This window comes from Frieseomelitta varia, unplaced genomic scaffold (genome assembly GCF_011392965.1).
Source record: "Frieseomelitta varia isolate USP_RPSP 00005682 unplaced genomic scaffold, Fvar_1.2 scaffold_690, whole genome shotgun sequence".
NCBI classification, from domain to species: Eukaryota; Metazoa; Arthropoda; class Insecta; order Hymenoptera; family Apidae; genus Frieseomelitta; species Frieseomelitta varia.
In genome coordinates this window covers 40242-59425 of record NW_025110468.1, presented here as the reverse complement: position 1 = coordinate 59425, position 19184 = coordinate 40242, and the positions used below count along the sequence as shown (strand labels likewise).

General features: G+C 40.7%; 1 protein-coding gene across 1 annotated transcript in view; it reads left to right on the top strand.

The window, feature by feature from the left end:
• The window catches only part of LOC122535257 (ras-GEF domain-containing family member 1B-like), a 176979-nt gene that overhangs the window by 148472 nt on the left and 9323 nt on the right, over positions 1-19184 (top strand). Inside the window, exons 5-8 of the mRNA XM_043666644.1 lie at positions 6006-6122; positions 6833-6946; positions 7098-7241; positions 18982-19184. Of these exons, the coding sequence (XP_043522579.1) occupies positions 6006-6122; positions 6833-6946; positions 7098-7241; positions 18982-19184 (578 nt within the window). The remainder of the gene's footprint in view (positions 1-6005; positions 6123-6832; positions 6947-7097; positions 7242-18981) is intronic.

The following is a 19184-nucleotide window of genomic DNA, read 5'->3' as shown; positions in this document are numbered from 1 at the left end:
TTTACCGGCATTTTGCCCGCAACAATTTTGTATCTGTACAGCTTGCAGTTTAAACTACTTCGTCGAACCACACGTAGAGAAACCTGTCAGAAACTTTTACATATTCATATACCCTGTGCTCATAAATTTACACAATTTCATGCATGCATGGAATACGATGCACGCGTTTCTTCGAGATAACAAAAAGAAGAGGAAAAAAAATAAATAGGGAAAAACTTTCCCAATAGTTCGCGAAAGTGTATATATACACATATATATATATATATATATACACACTATCCTCTGGGAGTATACAAAATTGAATGCACGACGCACTGAAACGAACGACGATGTGTAGAACACCGGGAGACCACCGGGGAAAAGGGAAATGCGCGGAAAATTCGTCTTTCTGGCTTTTCGCGTGCAGGACAAAGCTTTTAATTACGTTTTCTTTCGCGTAATGGCGAGAGGTGGCGGCGAGAGGAGCCAAGGGACAAACACAAAGGTCCTGGAAACGCAGTTTCTGGCCCCGCTATCGGGTTGTATTTAAATGCGCGCATTAACGTTGTTAACTATAGATAACGGGATTTTAATTGATAACGATAATACGCGTTAAAATCCGTATTAACTCTGTTACACGGCTGCGCCGTATATTCGTTCTGCAACAACGGCACACGATTTAATGGCTGCTTTCAAATGATCGAACCGTGTTATTGCTAGTTTCGCGTGATCATGTGCCGGTCGATTATTATTGTTATTGTTATTATCATCATCATCATCATCATCATCATCATCATTATTATTATTATTTATTGTAGACATTTCGCGATGCAATTATTTCTTCAGTAGAGCTTCGAATTCGTTCCGCTTCGTAAAAGTAATAATCATCTTCGTATAATGGGTTAACGCCTGTACTTCGTTTTCTGTGGATTTTAGAAATTGCAGTTTTGCGGAAATTCGAGGCAGAAGTACACGAATTTGTCAGAGCGGAGTCGATAATTGAAATATATTTTTATTTTGCGTACACGTGGTGCAGAATCAGGAATATTCATACACGCAATGTACATTTACAAGATTTAAAATACGACGCGTATAAAATTCACACAATTAAATATCACTCGTTCAACATTGTCGACGAGCTTTAGCTTCAAGGTTCTTTTTATCTAATTTTCGATTGCTGAAAAAAAAAATTAGACAAACGTGGTAAATGTTACAGTTTCAGTGTGACTCACAATCTTACGATCAAACATTTTTCTAAACCTGACATGTCACACGTTATAGTATAAAAGGCACTGGCTTGGATCTATAGGTATCACCGAATGAAATAAAAGGATTCATACACTTGTCGAATTTGTACGATAATTTCGTGAAAGCAACAAGAACTGCTTCCAGAAATCTAACATCCACATCGAACATTTAAACGCGAAGTGAACGCTTTAATCAAGCTGCATGAATTTTGCCGCAGCAAGTAACGCGTAACCAATGGCAAGTGAGAGACTCGAATGAAATTGTAGCACCGATCTCAATTCGAAATACATTGCCATTTCGAGGCCATCATTAATTATCCGATACAAGAAACTGTGACAGTTCCCGTGGCGCGTCGTATTTGGTTGCGTATCACGATCCGCTGGAGAATTGCGCGGTGTCGTCCTCGAGGTTTCTTTGAACACCGCGAGCATTATCGTTCACTAAACTCCAGCAATTTGAAACTTGCGCGAATTTTGCTGTTCGATAATTCCGCGCTCGTAGAATAGTAATTATGAAATTATATTCTGCTCCCTGGACGATAAGGAACCTCTCAGCTTCTTGTTACCCCCAGCAGTTACTTATTCAAAATCGGTTTTGAACGCGCAGCCTTCTATCAATTGCCGAGCAAAGTCAAATTCAAGTTGAAATTGTCTTTGAATTTTTAACAATTGTTCGTTCACAGATTTTTCAACAACAGTGTCGCGTACAGAATTTTGAAATTCAAATTTCCCGGCCTTTGGAATTTTCGCTCAACAATCTATCGGCGCAGTTCGTATTAGCTGTCAAACAAAATTTTTCAGAAAAGAAAGAAAGAAAGAAGCGGAATTCAAACGAACAATAAAGTTCATTCATCTGCGATTGTTGAACGTGTTACGCGTTCGAGAGATCGATCGTACATTTTTATAGATCGTTTGTTATCAAAGTTTTAAAATGTAAATGGGATTCGTTCGAAGGAGACGAAAAATTTTCGAGAAATTTTAGTTTCTACCCAGCTTTAACGCCGGTGCCGCGTCTTTCGCGCCGTTGCGAATTAATTTCATTTATGTGGGACGGTGAAAGCTTTTAATTTCTTTGAAAATTTTAGCAGCCCGGCGCGCGTATATGTGGGAAACTGTAAAAGCACGTGCTCTTTTTTTTTTTTTTTTTTTTAATTTCCACCATCGGGCATCAATTTCCAAGAGAAATCTCCACGAGAAAGGATTTCTCTCGTCGTTGATGTTTTCGCGCTTTCGTTGCAATTTCCGTAATTCGAAACAACTAAACTCCCGGCATACCCTCCCACAGTCTTAGCACGATCCTCCAGGATCTTCCTTCTGTTTCGTTTGCTCCATATATGTACGTGACCGGGTCTGCTCGCCGGGTGGTCGTGAAGAAGCTGCGTTGAAACAATCCTAGAAAACTCTTAACTCATTTTCGCCCTGCTTCTTCGAGTAACACGGCGAATTTCCAAGATTTTCGTTAACCCTGGTTTTCAAAATTTCTTTCACTGGCAGCAAAATATCAGCGCGACGATGTTAACGACAGTGACTGAACATTTTAAATAGAGAGGAGAGGAGGAAGAGAGGAGAAAACCAACGAAACGATATGAACGTAATATCTGAGGGTATTTCATAATCTGCGACGTAATACGTTGGAATATTACGAATATTGTCGTCACTTTGCTACGAAATAATCCGCGACGCGAAGTCTCGTTAATTTTCAATTCAGATGAGCCTTGTAATTAAAATCTACGAGTCGAGATTATAAAATTCTTTGCACTCTGAGATATTTACCTCGGGATTCCGGTAGGGAATTAATATACCTACTTCTAATATTTCATCGTGGTAGTTAACGGCTAACTTAATAACAACTAGAAAATGATAGAGAACGAGATCACTTGCCCTCCACTTGATGCCAGAGAAACTGATTAAAAACCGTTTCGTGCAAGACATTTACAAACATTTACAAACGAGAGATTGTATCGTCTGTCGATATCCAGTAGCGTTGGAAAAACGTCAATAGACTCAACCCTCTCAGTGATGTAAAGATGATTCAAAACGAAGAATAAATTCAATCTTACTGTTATTTACGAACAGCGAATAAATTAATCGGAAATACTCTAAGAAGTATGTAATTTTGGAGATACTTGTAAAAGTTGCCATATTCTTCTTAAAAATGAATATCCTCTCGCTTGTTTTAGAAGTGGAAAATTTTACATACATACGAGGAAGGAAAAAGATTGTTCTTTTTTATAAATTTGCAATCAATTGTGAGAAAAAGTCGAAATTTATTCAAGATATCGAAGTTTGCGGGACCGACACGTCGTCACTGAAATACCAAAAGGATTAATATCGATCTATTTTCTGTTCTCTCCATCGTCTGAAGAAAAAGCGAGGAATTGTTTGGCCAGTGGCGGCCGTTCACGCGTCGTTGGGCACGGCTTATTCGTCAAGGAAGCGCAAGGGTGGAACGTGCGCGTAAATCAAAATGTTTCGTTCGCGCTCTGCTTGCCGCGAGCAGTCACTATCGACTTCGTGTCCAGATCGTTCTTCGCTATCGCGTCGGGCGACCTTCGCTCAGTTGGCAATTCGATTGACGATCTAATTCGAAGAAACCGGAGGACGCCGTTCGCCTTCGTAACCGAATCACGCGGCTCGCTGGTCTCGTTCGCTGCGATTCTCACTTGCGGCGCGTCGACGAGACGCCGTGACGTATGAATCTCGAAGGGACGATGGCTGTTTAGAACATTGAAATTTTCAATTGGACGTTGAGAAGATACAAAGCTGAAACGATAAATCTGAATCGAGTTTCCTTGAAATCAGTAATCGTGATCGAACGAATTTTGATCATTTGCAAATTGATACGGAAAGAACTAAATGTAAGTGGAGGATTGAATAAAGTCACTATCCATGATTTAAAAATTTTGATTAACAAGAGATAACAAATGCGTTGTTTGTACGATCATTTTAAATGAACACGAGAATTATTGTTCTGAGCGTGAAATGCCTACGACGTTTTCAATTAAACAATCACCGCCAGATGATTGTACGAAAATAGAGATGTTAAATTTTCTCGTGAGAATTAGAATTAGAACGGCGCTGTTGACGAATTTTTACCTCGCGATTGCTTGATTGCTACCGTGAACTATAATTACCGGCAATTTTCATATATTCCGCTGAAACGTGCATAACAGCTGGCTAATTATAGAGCAATTACTTTTTCATAATCTAACCGCGATAAATCGCTATTCTTAGCTCGTAATTCCAGTGGCACGCGTGGCGAAAAACTGGGAAAATTTTCGTGGAAGAGTAATTGCAATCCATTTGCAATGTTTGAATATTGTAATGCTAATTAACTGAGATTGCTTCATATTTAATTAAAAACAGATTTTCTTCTTTTAATTTTACGCTATAAACAAGATGCAAAGGTATATACAACGTAAAAACATTTTTTTAGAAATCGTACATTTCTAAGAATGTAATGTCAGAAGGAATTAAGAATTTAACACTAGAAGTGTGACGAAGAACTCAATTTCCGGTGGACGTTCGCTACTCAATCGCTGCACAGTAAATATTCCCTGAAATCGTCGAAGGGAAACGTCAGGAGAACTCCGTCGCTCGAGACAAGAGACACGAAATCCAATGGAGAAAGGGGATGCAGATTGAACAAAAGAAGAGCTTCAATAAAAGTATGAATAATAGACGAGATAGTCGACGAGGGGATCTCTCGTCGTTTTTCGTGCCTCGAAGCACGCAGTGATATGGGTCAATGTTTGCAGCCGGCGGGCCGCTATTCCCAGAGACAAGTTGAGCGAGAGAATACAATAAATTTCCTGAGGGCTCGTTTCATCCAGCCGAGGAGGCGGATATGAATGGTCACGCGTTCGATTCAAATTGAAATGTCCGACAGACTTATACCTCTCATTCGCGGTACCGCGTCTGACAATGGCGGTGATGAGCATAAATAATTGCAGCGGCTCCGAACGCCTGGTCGCGAGCCACCATCGCTGAAGAAACATAGATATTCGCGCTGGGAAAACATATTTTTCTCGTTCAAGTCCCTGCTATTCTCCGTGTAACCAGCCATCAACTGCGATCCTTTCTCTCTCGATTGTAACGCTAATACCAGAGGGACTGGAACTATTCTTCGCTGGGAATAGCGGTAGTTTCCATAATTTTTGAACGTTGCCCGCGTGAGAAACAATTGTTACGGGTTTACGTCTGGTAGATTCGAATAAAATTTTAATTAACTTCAGTTGTAGAACGAGAAGAGGGGAGGTTAGGTCTTTAAAGCGAGTTTGAATGAAGGAAGAACTCGAAATTTATACATTTTAGGAACGTGCCACGTTGTCTTACCTCTTTTGTAATTTTATCAAGCACGTTTTAAACATCAAATAATCGCAAAAAAAAAGATTGTTGCTCCAAGAAGGAATGACACTATATATATATATATATGTCGAACTATATGCACACGTATATACATACGTTCGTCTAGATGTTTATCGAGAAGCGTACGAATTGCGACGCTTTGAGAACCATCGTTCGACGACTCGATAAGAACTTGCTGGGAGTTCACTCGACGAAGCACGAGCACGTGAAATTGAAAAGGAAAAAGAGGAGGAGCTGGCGCGAACCGCGCGACTTCCGCTTTCTGTCTTTCCGCGTCTCGGTTGAATCGCGTTCTCGTTGACGGCCCCGCTTTCATCGCGTCCCGCGCACCCTCCGCACCTAACCCGCAGCCTCTGCACGCTTTTCTTCGACGACGCTCGAATCGAATGGAACTGTCACCTCGTTTTTCAGGTGGACATCACCGAGCTGTGTCCGTCAGCCACGGTCCTGGCGCAGCAATTGACCCACGTGGAACTCGAGAGGCTCTCCTACATCGGCCCCGAGGAATTCGTCCAAGCCTTCGCCAAGGTTCGTGCAACCGCATACACCATTTCGTCACGTTCCTTTCACAGTACATTCGCTCTTTTGCCTATGGAAAATAGTAAGATCTTCGAAGGATGCTTGCGAAAAATAGCAAGATCGCGGATAATAATTCACGAAACGTGTTCTTTCTTTCACGAGAAATGGAAATTGAAAAAAATTGTTTTCGTTGGTTTCTTTGAAGTATTTGGAAACAATGTCATTTGATTATATTAAGATAGAAGCTATTATAACTTGCTTAAATGTTAGATTGGTCAGAAAGTAGTTGCGTCCTTTTCTGATGGACGGACGTATGTTCATGATGTGAAATTCATTGTGTAATCGAACATTTGATTATTCAAGCTTGTTCTAGATAAAGAAAATGTACGATTTCGTTTGATGCTGATTTCAAAGTGAAAAATCAGAAATCAATAAAACATTATTTGAAGAAATACTTCAAACTACGCAAGTGTCAGAATTGCCAAATTTCACAACTGATGAAAATTTTGAATCTTCTTGAAATGATTTTTCGTCGAAAAAGATAACTTTTTTACGGAATCACGAAGGTGTCAATATATCAATAAAGTTTTCGTATCTTATAAAAAATTCGCCTTTCATTTGCATACAAAATAAAACAGTTGCTTTCTGGCCAACAATTAATTAAGATTCGAGTAATTTTAGATGGATTTTATACAAATTATGAGTCTCGATTTTTCCAGGAATCTCCTCATTTGGAAACATCGTTCAAGGACATGAAGAAAACGCGCAATCTCGAGTCGTACGTCCAGTGGTTCAATAGACTGAGCTATTTCGTCGCGACTGAAGTATGCAAGGTACATTGAACGCAAATAATTGGCAGTCTCTTCACCAAAATATTTTTAAATCATCAGTACACGATAGATACCATTAATGACATGCGTGTGTGTTTTATCAAAAATTGTAGAAATCCGATTGAAATTTCAAGCTGAAAATTATGCTTCGCAGCACGCGAAGAAGAAACAACGCGTTCGTGTGGTCGAGTATTGGATCGAGACTGCCCGCGAGTGCTTCAACATCGGCAATTTCAATTCCCTCATGGCGATCATCGCTGGCTTGAACATGTCACCCATATCTCGCCTGAAGAAAACGGTGAGCTGATTTCACTTTACGTTAAATACCGGGTAGACTTAATAAAACGTTGAATTAGATTTCGACAGGACGTTCTTAAAATTCTTCATTATTTCCAACATCAGAGAAACATTGACTACAGTAATGATCACATCAAAACCTGAATGAAATTCAAAATTCGTAAATTAAAACTCGTTGGCAATCACATTATCACGTAGTCACATATTTTATATAACGTTAAATATTCTCGACGTATGTGAAATTAGAAAATAACATGGTTCCGTGTCGCAGAAAGAAGAAGCGTTGCAAGAATCCTTGCACTTTATCGGAATCAAAGGGAGGACAATCGATCATGCGTCGTGAATGTCGCGAGCAAACAGAGTGATCGACTGCAGTGTCTTAAATAAAAGGCGGCGCGGCCGAAAAAATAACGGATGACAGATCGTCGTCGGTGACACTTTTACGACGGTTGCCTTCCTGCTTCGTTCTTCATCCTCGGGACGACGTCGGCGTCGGGTTTTTTCCAGTCAGAGACGCGTCGACAGCTCGGGATCTGTCGTTCTCGCTTCGGTGCGTGCATGTGCACGCGGCAATGAGCGGTTTGTAATCCTCGTAAATTGAGCGTGGCGCCGCGACGACCAACGTTAACCGTGACGGATCGCTGGCAAATCGAATTTTCGCGTCGCCGAAGCGGGCGGGCAGAGCGGAGCCGAGCGAGCAAACGTACTCGCGCTGTTTTAATTGAATTTTTACGTCGCTGTTACTCCGGACCGGATCCGATTGAAATGTACACGGGCATCGAGTTAATTAGAAAGCAACTGTGTGATTTTTAATTGGGCCGAGTCTCTTCTTCGCAGCTGAAAGCCCGCGTTGTCTTTTTCTTCCTTTTCTTTACGCCGTTTAAACGCGAGGAGGAAAGGAGTTCCATTCTCCGACAGATCTGCTTTGGCTTTCGCGCTTTCAGCGAGAACGCTCGGATGTTGCACGGACGTCGAGATTTATCGCATTCCTTCTCTTCTTTGCAGCTATCGACACGCAGATTTATTGATTTATGCGTGTTCGCACTCCTCCTTCTCCTGCAGTCGCGTGTGATTCGTACCTTTTGTAACATTCCGTATCGACGAGAACGTCAACTGATTGAATTTAATTATTTCACTCGCGTCGTAACACTCGTGAAATCGTATAGATCGTTCGGAAGGTACAAACAAAGGTTCCTGTAACTCGTTCCATGCGATTATCATTAATTTGTGCAACGTTTTCCTGATATCATCCATACGAGTTACCGCTATACAAAAAAAAAAAGAGAAAAATCACAGGAGAAGGAACGTAATAAATATATATCTCGTCGATTTTTTCTCTTTCTTCAATTTTAACGTCGCTTTATGACCGAGACTTTCGTATTGAAAAAAAAAAAAAAAAAAAAAAAAAAAGAAATGGAAAAAATCGCCATCGAGGTGAAATTAAAATCGTCGCGGACGATCGTCGGACATTTTCCACTGAAATTCGCGATCAACCAGGACAAAAAGCGAGGTCATAAAGCATTGGCCAGGTAGCGCGCGGAAAGGAAGGGAAATACGTTTCAATCAAAGACGAACGAGACTCGCGCGAAAACAAAGAACTCGAGGTTGAATAAAAAAAGAAAAAAAAAAATAAAAAAGCGACCATAACGCGAATTTATTGCAGAACGGTGAGGGGGGGACATCGCATTCCGATCCCGTGACGTTTGGCGAAATAATCGAATCGCTCGCAACGATTGCGTTTCCACCGTAAAAGGATGAAATAGAGAAAAAAAAAAAGAAAAAAAAAGGAAAGGACGACCGAGAGAACGGAAGAGAGGGAGGCGATGAAAATGGGGAAAGCGGGAAAACGGGAAGAAAAGTCGATACATATCGCGCGACTTCGTGTCAGTCTTTCACGATATTACTTCCTGCAGCGAGTACAACTTCTTTCCTTCTGTTGTCCTGTTCTCTTTTCGCAATGAAATCTCAGCTCGATATGAAAAGATCCAGCTTCCGAAAGAAAATATAATAGACTCGTTCTTCGATCGTATCGGAACGGTGTATTTATTGGCCGATTATTTGAAAGAATTCTCTCTCTCAAAAAAAAAAAATATATATATACGAAAACACAAAAACGGTAAATTATAGTTTTCGATGGATCCGAGAGGAAAGGATTTGGCCCGATATTAAATTGCCTCGCGATCTACCGGTTGCGTTTTTCCGTGTTGACACAAAGCCGGAAATGAAGATGGAATTATCGATCAAGTGAAACGTTTCGTTGTTTCTTTCGTTTCCTGCTCTCGGAAATAGTTTTACGCAACGTTCTCCGGGAAATGTTTCATTTACCTCGCGTTGCTCGAGAACGATCGGAAGAAATTGGAATTCCACGTTGATTCCTAAAATATTGTTCACCGATTTGTACTATTTGCGCCATTGGCTGAATATTTAAAATCAATCTTGCTTGAAACTTGTCGAACCGAGAAAATTCTTACTCCGCGAATTGACAGCGGCAACATTCTACAAAAATGTATTTCTACACGCGATTCCGATAATATTTACGAGCCGGTTAGGAGAATACCGAGTTGTCACCGAAACCTAGTTTCCCCCGACAGAGTTATGCCGCAAAAATAGACGACCCGGTTATCCGGTTTCAACTTTTACGCGATTCATTCGCTGCCGTCGCACGTTTTATGGACACAGATACGGATCCGCTATCAAACGGAGAATCCAATTCTCCAGGACGATCGAAATAACACGAAGAAGGTTAAAAATATACAACTACGACAGTCTCGTAACGAAGGTATTAACTGGAGATTCCCGCGGATATTGCATCGATACGCGATTTAAATGGAAATATTTCCATGGCCGTCCAAAATCGCGACTCCATCCGTGGATTGTATATTTAAACGATCGAACGGAAATAAAACGTCCATTATGATGAATAATAATTAAAATCTTCTCGTCTTTCCTTTTTTTCTTTTTTTTTTTTCATCTCCTCTTAAACTCGCGACCGTGCTACACACGTAAAATATTTACGTTCATAAATATTTTAACCCGCCGCGCGCTGTTTCGCAATATAAGAAAAAAAAAAGAAAAAAGAAAGGTCACGACGCGTATCCACGCGAATGAATATACGCGACCGTGTGACGTAATTAACACGTCAAGTTATGTTTATCCAGTTACCGCGGGGACTTGTGCTTCCGTCGCGTTCGAGGAATAAAAGAAGAACGCGGCGGGATTAAGGGAATGGTTGCGGGAAACGGGAACCGGGGAAAATTAATAACGAGCCTCGGCGAAATGAAAAAATAATATTAAAAATTAATAAAAAGTATGAATGGTACGTGGTAGAATTTTTTGAGTCACACATCGCTTATAATATCTGTCATATTTTAGATATTTTATCTTTCAACGCTGTTGAAATTACAGTCGTAAAAGAAATATACATAAATATAATAATCGTCGTGGAAAATTAATTACCAAATTTCCGAAACACTTAACAAAACAGACCCCTTGCTTCTCGCCAAAAAAAGACCAAAAAAACGAGAACGTTTCGCCGATAACAAAATAACCAGCGCGCATTAGATAATTTTATTTCCGAGAACGAGCGCGACAACTCGCGACGAATCGGCCAGCGTGTACGACTTTATCGCCGGGATTCGACAAATTGCGAAGCGGAACGAGGATGCCATTAAACGTGTATTTTTTTTATCGGTTCATTTTTTTTTTGTTTTTGGTTTTTAATTACGAGACTGAACCGCTGTGTGCCGCCGCGGACATATCCCTCCGGTTCTATTCGACTGCTATTCATGGTTCATTTGGTTCGGCCAGCTGATTTATACAGGCCGCGCTTAAAATAATTGCTGGAACTATCAGCGACCAGCCGGCGTGGCCCCCACTTCGTAATTTTCGTTAATGAAAATTTAACGCTTCTGTTCGGTCACGCTCGCGCGTTGTTTCCCCTCCTCGCCCCACCCGCCGCACAGTTTCCTGCTCGCCCACCTTCGCTCTTTATCCCACCGATATACGAACATCGGCGTGCATTCGCGAAAACATTTTGCTGGACTTTTTTTTTCTGGTGGATCGTTCGATCGATCAACCGTGGTGGAATTAATTTCCAGAGGACGAAAATAACACCGAATCGGGCCAGTTCGACAGATCTTAGATTTCTTATTAAAAATATGGTTGATTCAAAGATTGTAATTGTAGCTAAGTTTGAGGAAAAATTTTCCTTCGTTCTTCTCTCCTTGACTATAATAAATTGTCAATCGTTCTGTTCAATATTTATCTGCTAAGTTTGAGCCAAAATATTTCTCTTTAACAATAACAGAGCGTCAATCTTTTATTCAACATTTGCTCGACAAATGTGCGAAGCTTCAAATGAACCGAGAAGGAAACCCAGAGTCTAGGAATGAAACGATAAGTCGATTTCGGATCATGTAAATCCTCACGTCGAGCTATCCTTGGCAAGGAGCATGAATTCTCGATTTACTTCTCATTCCGCGATATTTTAATCTGTAGCAACGATCCCTTTTCAGTAAAACCTGGAAAGAAAATCGAAAAATCCAGCATGAAGTATCTACGATCCTCTACGTCTCTCTTCATCTCAACGTCATCACCAAAATACAGACCAAAAACACTCTCACAATCAGTTACGTGGCTAGCAATCTCTTTTTAAAACTCTCCATCGCCCAGCTCTCTCTCTCTCTCTCTCTCTCTCTCTCTCTCTCTCTCTCTCTGAAATATCCGCGCAAATCCAAAAATCGATCCTTACCCCGAAGAATCTACCTCCGAGCGTGGAGGTCGACGCCTCGACGCCGTCAACAACCCCCCGCATCCTCCCCCATTCGCCATTCAGCCAGCAGGAGGATATTCTCTTTACCGAGTCCGAGGCAACTTCCAAGTTGCCGCGAGTTTCGCTCGCTGAAAGTCAGCATGGAAAACTCGAAGGCGGGCATCATCGGATGGCTGGAAGGTCTGGCGCATCGTTCGAGAGAAGCCACCGATACGACGACGACGACGACGTCGACGGAAGATGAACGATACCACTACCTCCCTCCCTCCCCCACCCACGACACCGCGCCGGCTTAATTTACCACAGAGATAATCTGCGAGTGACGTCTCCTTCTTCCGCGTTGAAAGGAAACCCCTGCCTCGCTTTTCGCCCCCTCAAAAAGCTAATTACGTTCGGTCGTTACGATCCAACCGACGCAGATACCATCCACCTTCGTGTTCATCCCGTTGATCGCGAGGGCGAGAAAGTTTCGGGCGTTGGTTGGACGGCTGTTCGAAAAGACCAAAGGGCGTGTATCGAGCAAGAACTTCGATCATTGGCACCGTGAGTTTGAGATGAGTTTGACGATTGATCGATTCGAAAGAAATTGGATCGTTGAGAAATTTTGGTGATTAGGTTTACAATAGATCTGTGGACGTGGCCGAGGAATTAAGCACGATATATAGTTATTTTATTTATACAAAGTGTCTGAAGATACAGAGAAACAGAGAAACGTTCAAAATTCAATTTATCGTGAGAAAAGATTAAATTGAATTTATTCTTTATTTCGTCATCTAGTCACTTACTTAGCCACTGATTGCGGACCATAACGAGCGACCAAAACCGTATACAATAATTCGTCGCTTTCTTTTTGAACTCGTCGGTATATCACTGGATAGGAATAAAGTAGAAGTAATAAATTTATTATTCGCCTGGTTTATACTTAAATATACCTGAGAGAAGTCATAAACCTCTCTCAAGTATATTTAAGTATAACTTCTCTCTAAACTATTTGTGAGAAGTAATATATTTAAGTATAAACCAAGCAGCAGTATATTTAAGTATAAACCAAGTATATTTAAGCATAACTTCTCTCTACTATTTGTGGGAAGCAATAAATTTATTATTTGTTTCGCCTGGTTTATACTTAAATATACTTGAGAACTGAGAAAATATTGCAATTTTGGGACAAAAAGTTCTCGACGCGCGTTGCATGTCATTCCAGCGCAAGAGGTTAAACGAGTACGATTTTTTAATTGACCTCTGTTTCCTAAGGTATTCAACACGTCGAAATAAAGGAAAAAATTCAGGGGAGAGAAATGCAGCGTCTGATGAATTTAAACGAATGCAAATAAGGGGGCGAGTTGGGAGAACGATTGCATGAGTTTTAAGAAAAATCTTATCTCGATCCTTGCACACGCAATTGAAGTGGAGGAAAATTCGATTGAAACTTTATTTTTTCGAACTCGCCCGCTTTGTCGGAAGTTTCTTTCTTTTTTTTTTTATTTTCCTTTGTCCTTTCTTTTTTTTTTTTTTTTTTTTTTTTTTATTTTCCTTTGTCCTTTTTTTTTTTTTTTTTTTCTTTTTTCTCGTTCCGCGAGATGTTTTATAAAATTTCCAGCGGCGACTTAGGTTTGACTAATGTATATTTAATACCGGACCCGTGGCCCGTAACTTGGCGAACTTTCGAAAACTTAATTACGCTTGATCGCGACGATTTTCCACTCAGACTTCTGCTCTTTCTTTCTTCTTCTTTCTTTTTTTTTTTTTTTTTTGCCTTTTCCCCCAAATGTTTTTTTGCCAGAACGAAATTTTTTGCCGTTTCACGCAAATGATTTTCTGCCAGAACGAAATTTATTGGCTTCGCTGCGCGACAGAAAAAAAGTCCGGACCTTTTAATTAAAAAATATCGACTTTGAAAAACGCGAAACACCCGCTCGCTCTACGAATCGTGGGCTTAATACAAGCTCTAAATGAAACGAAATTAAATGATTTGTTTGCGTTACGGGCGTTGTATGGTCAGCTGACAAGAAAGGAAGGGAATTAGTTTCGATTTGAAAGAGAGTTACGAGTTGAAACTTTTAATGTCACTCATTTCAATCTCGTTAATCATTTGACTGTATTGCGAAGCCGGCGATTCTTGACGGCAATTCTTAAGCCGTTTATTAAGCTTCGTCATTTCACGCGTTATTCTTCATAAAGCAACACGCGATCCATTCATAAAGCTATAACAAAATAGAAACGTGATAATAATATACCTAATAGCCTTTCACATCGGTCAAGTGTATAAATAAAATGATGAACGACACGATTTATAATTAACGGATCGCATTTTTCTAGCGGAGTGTCTCTTGTGTCCAAGTGAGAAACGAAATTCGTCGCGTGAAATTGTAACAATATTCTGATACGAACGTCTTTATATTTATATAGAAATGCATAAAGTAGTAAATGAAATAGCTCAGATCGAATAATTATCATTTTGTTAAATTACAGCGCACAAGTTACAGTATAACAAAATTCATTCGCATGGAAATGGTAAGCAGTACGTAAAGTAGTAAATAAAACAGTTCAGATTGAACAATTATCATGTTTTTAAATTACGGCATAACAAAATTCATCGGATAAAATTAACATTATCCTGATACGAATCTCTTTATATTTATCATATAGCTGTACATGAAACAGTTCAGATCGAATAATTGTCATCTTATTAAATTACATTATATAAAACAGCCACAAAGAAACAGAGACAAAAGTTCTCATGATCGTTATCGTCGGAGCTTAAGGTGTTCAATTTATGAGGCTGAAAACCTTTTATATCACCGCGCTGTGTCTCACGGTCTCATTTTTGCACCACTTTCGCCTCCGCTAAATTACGAAATCCCTTCAGCCATGGAAATAAACTCGCAATCAAGCGAAATTAAACCCCACGGGAGAGGGGAAGCGAGATTCCACTTCTATCTCCATCTTTCGGCCACGAAGAGTTCCATTATTTCGCGCGGTGCGGCGTGGAAAAACGTCTCAAAATTCGGGGACGATAGCGCCAATCGTGCACTCTAATTAGAATTCGCGATTTTCGAGCGAAAGAGAGAGAGAGAGAGAGAGAGAGAAAGAGAGTTTCTCGTTTCTTTGGCCGATGTCTCGCGGGATCCCGCCGGCTGAAAAGTAGATTCCGCAGCGTCTCGCTCACTCTCTCGACCGCCCATCCCCCCCGTTTCCCATCCAGTTTCAATTTACCGGATCCGCCAGGAGTCTCCCGATTCTCGGTGTTTTTTCCCCCGAGCGGCGAGAGCATTTCCCGGAGAAATCGAATCGAGTCGCGGGCGAAGAAAAATGGCTCCCGCGGCGAGCAGGGAAACCCTTTCTCGTTCTCGAGAGATGCAACGGTCGCTTCGCCGCATCCTTGAAGAATTTAAGGTCCCACCTACTCCAGTGGAAGATGGAGTTCCACCTCCGAATGCGCCGACATCCAACGTATTTCCGGCCAGAGCCTGTGGAATCCTTTCCCTCTCCCCCCCGTCGTCTCGGGCAACATTCGATAATGCATCGTTCCTTCCGGTTAATAATTCTCGGAGATAACCGAAGGGAAACAAGCTAGAGATTGCTCCCGCGCAACTTCCTTCCACAGGCAGTTAATTCTTCGAGGATTATTTGGACTTTGGTTCTTTTTCGTATTAAAAAACGAAAACGTTTGAAGACACTGAAAGCAATGACGTTTTCTTTGTCTCCTCCTCTTTTCTTTTTTTTTTTTTTTTTTTTTAAGAGTGTTGATTTATCTCAGTAAAATAAAATTCAGTAAAATAGATTAATTGAAAAAGGAAATTAATAAATAATTGGATAAAATTGAATGTTAAGACCAAGAGTGTCCAGTTGTGACATGGATGTGCTCCACAACGTGACAAACCACTTAGAAAAACTCCAAACAAGGCGTCCCATAAATTTGTGTCTCGAGTACCATGAGGCCTCTTCTCCTCCATCATAGAAATCATCGTTTATTCCAAGCTTCGTAAATTTGACTGATAAGCCAATTTTCAATATTTAATGCTTTTCGATTTATCCGAGTGCGTCAATTTCACGATAGAAAAAGAACAAGAAGAGAAAATACGGGGGGGGGGGGGGGGGGGAAAGGGGTCTGTCGTGTCAACGTGACGTGACACGACACGACACGATGACGATCCTGTTCGATTTACGCGAAATCGACGACCGTTTAATTGGCTGGTCCAAAAAGTCCAGGGCTAAACGAAAATTCAGTTTAATTAATGCGAATTAACGTGTAGCCGGGGCGCGCAACGACGACGACCGGTGAAATAGTTTCCGGTAAATTAATTCGAGCCAATGTCGGGAATGTTCGCCGTGCGTTTCGCGGTGAGTCCCGGTTTTAACGCGCGAGCCAACGTCAATTAAGTTGCCGGCGATTTTAGACAATCTGATTAGCGCACTCTGTGTGATACTTTGTGTTTTTCACAAAGGCGTTAGTAACTGCGAATACTTGGAAACGTTGATTTATTTGAATTTCGATTTGAATCGGTTTTGAAACTCGCAAAGAATTATAGCCTGTGATAATTTACTAAAGTATTTATTTTGATTAATTGTCCCTGCTTAATTATACGGGAATGAAATTAATTATGTAGTACACGTTGTAATTGAAATATTATTTTTATCGATTTTTATGTACTCGAAAGAAAGATTGTATTTTTGGCGAAAATATCAGAGGGAAATTCTTGCACCAATGTCACAATTTAATTTTCTGAATTTCAATCTAATTTAAATGATATTCTCCAATTTTCGCATTTGATATTTCCCTAGAAAGAATGGGAATTCAATCAACGTGGAACGAATTACTTTTTCGAAACTTCGCGTAAGTTAACTGAGTTAATTAATCGTTAGAATTTTAACAAATTGAAGTTCAACGAGAAATTGTCGTTTGCAGATTTAAATTGGAAGGCATTTATTATTTCTATTGGCTGATAATAAACACACAGTGAGCGCGTTCGCGTTCCATCGAAATTGAATAGATTGCAGTATAGTATTAATTTAGAAAAATGAATACCGGACACGGATTTTCCTTTTTAATTTCGGAACGACGCGGAATTTCGCGCGGCACTCCGTGTTTTCGAAAGTTTATACAACGGGGCGTAAAATTAATTATCTTGGTTTATTCGTTGTGCTCGATAGTAATACTGCGGTTTAATTCGTTCGTTTTAAATGGAAATCCAATTGATCGTTTTTGCGCTTGCGTGTCCATCCTCGTATTGTACACATTGGAATTCATTTTCGTTTTTTCGATTAACCTGCAATTTGTCCGGCGTTCAACTCTAATATCCTCGAAATTTCACATTGTCCGTTCCTTTTTGGGGAAAAAGGACCTTTTATTTGAAATTTAAAGACTGTACGCTTGTTTCTCAAGAATATTTCACCCGAGCGTGTGTTTAATCGAATTGAAATATAATTATAACAACGACAACAAATATAATTATATAATTATTGAATTATATAATATAATTATATAATTATTGAAATATAATTATAACAACGATCAAGGATAACTCCGCGGTACGCACTGGAAATGTTCACAACACGAGTTACAGTTAGAAAAATCTCGAAAATACTTTCAGCCTGATCGCCGCAAATTCAAGTTTGACAAATTCGAGTAACGCGTTCGCGACTTTCTTACACACGCGCGCGCGCACGCGTACAAAGCGAGAAGAAAAGAAAACCGTGAAAAAGGAGACGAAGGACAAAGGGAGGAGGGAGAGCACACTCGCATCGCGATCGTAAAAAGAAGTGAGATTGAAACCTAAGGAACAGGTAAAACCGACAGAGGTTAAAGACGAAGATTCAAAGGCGAACAAATTGAAGGAAGCTTGGGAAAGGGGGGAGATATCAGAAAATTAGAGGAGAAAGATACAAAGGAGGGAGAAAAGGTTGGTGAAAGGAAAGAAGGGAGTGGGTCAAACGCATGCAGAGATGAAAAGAAGGAAGAGAGTAGGGGGAGGGGGCGAGAAGCGCGGGGAGAAATCAAAAGGGTAAGGGAAAGAACAAAGGGCGAGGAGCGGGGAGGTCAGAGAGCGAAGGTAACTATTTGACCGTGCAAACCGGTGGATAGAATTCGATATATATCGGAATGAGAAAAGGGTATCGGGTTAAAGGCAATAGGATCAGTTCGATTGCATTGTATCCAGACGGCCGAGTCAGATGCACTTATTGTCTGTCGTGAACACGTTCTCTGGCCTCTTTTTCTCTTTGCGCGCGCGCGTGATATCGTTATACGTACGTACGTGTAAAAATAAAATCGAAGAATAAACGCGAAGATCGAACAAACAGTCGGTATGGTGGATCGATGGACGATCGTCGATATATTTTCCGATTCCGGTATATCTAGGTTCGTTATATTTATTTAGGGAAGAGGGGGGTAGTTTCAGAATATTCGTCGATCATGAATGCTTACGCATTTCTTGCGGAATACGAAGGTTCGAAGAATTCGTATAAATTTGAAGAGACACGCGTGGTTCATTGTGTTTACTTAATTAGAGAGAAGGAAATTTCAGAACATTCGTCGACCGTGGATTTTTATGCGTGTCTGAGAAATATAAATGGAATATCAGGCAAATGAAATCTTTCGCCGTCAATATATTTGATTTACTTTTGCGAAAAATTCGCAGGAAGGATAATGTCGAGAAATTAAACAAAAACCTAGCATCCCTCGAACGACTGAAAAGTAATAAATGAAGCCGTGATCAATTCAGAGAACGCGTCTACGTGTAACGCGATATTTTAATTAAATCCCTGCGAAACGTTGGACGGGATTCGAGTCGCAAACGATGAACAAGAAGCAAGTTACACAAGATATATACGTGACCGGGGAAATCGATCTCGTCGCGCTCTCGGAAACTCTCTCTCTCTCTCTCTCTCGTTCGGCTGAACTTTGCTAAATGACTTAACAAGCAAACGTTCCTCGCTAACGGCCACGCGAAATTATTTTCTGTTACAGTGGTCAAAGGTGCAGCTGGCGAAATTCTCGATTCTTGAGCACCAAATGGATCCGAGCAGCAATTTCAGCAGCTACCGCAGCACACTGAAAGCGGCGATGTGGCGTAGCGCCGGCGCTACGGACGAACGACAGAGGATCGTTGTGCCCTTCTTCAGTTTGCTGGTCAAGGATCTCTACTTCCTGAACGAGGGATGCAGCAACAA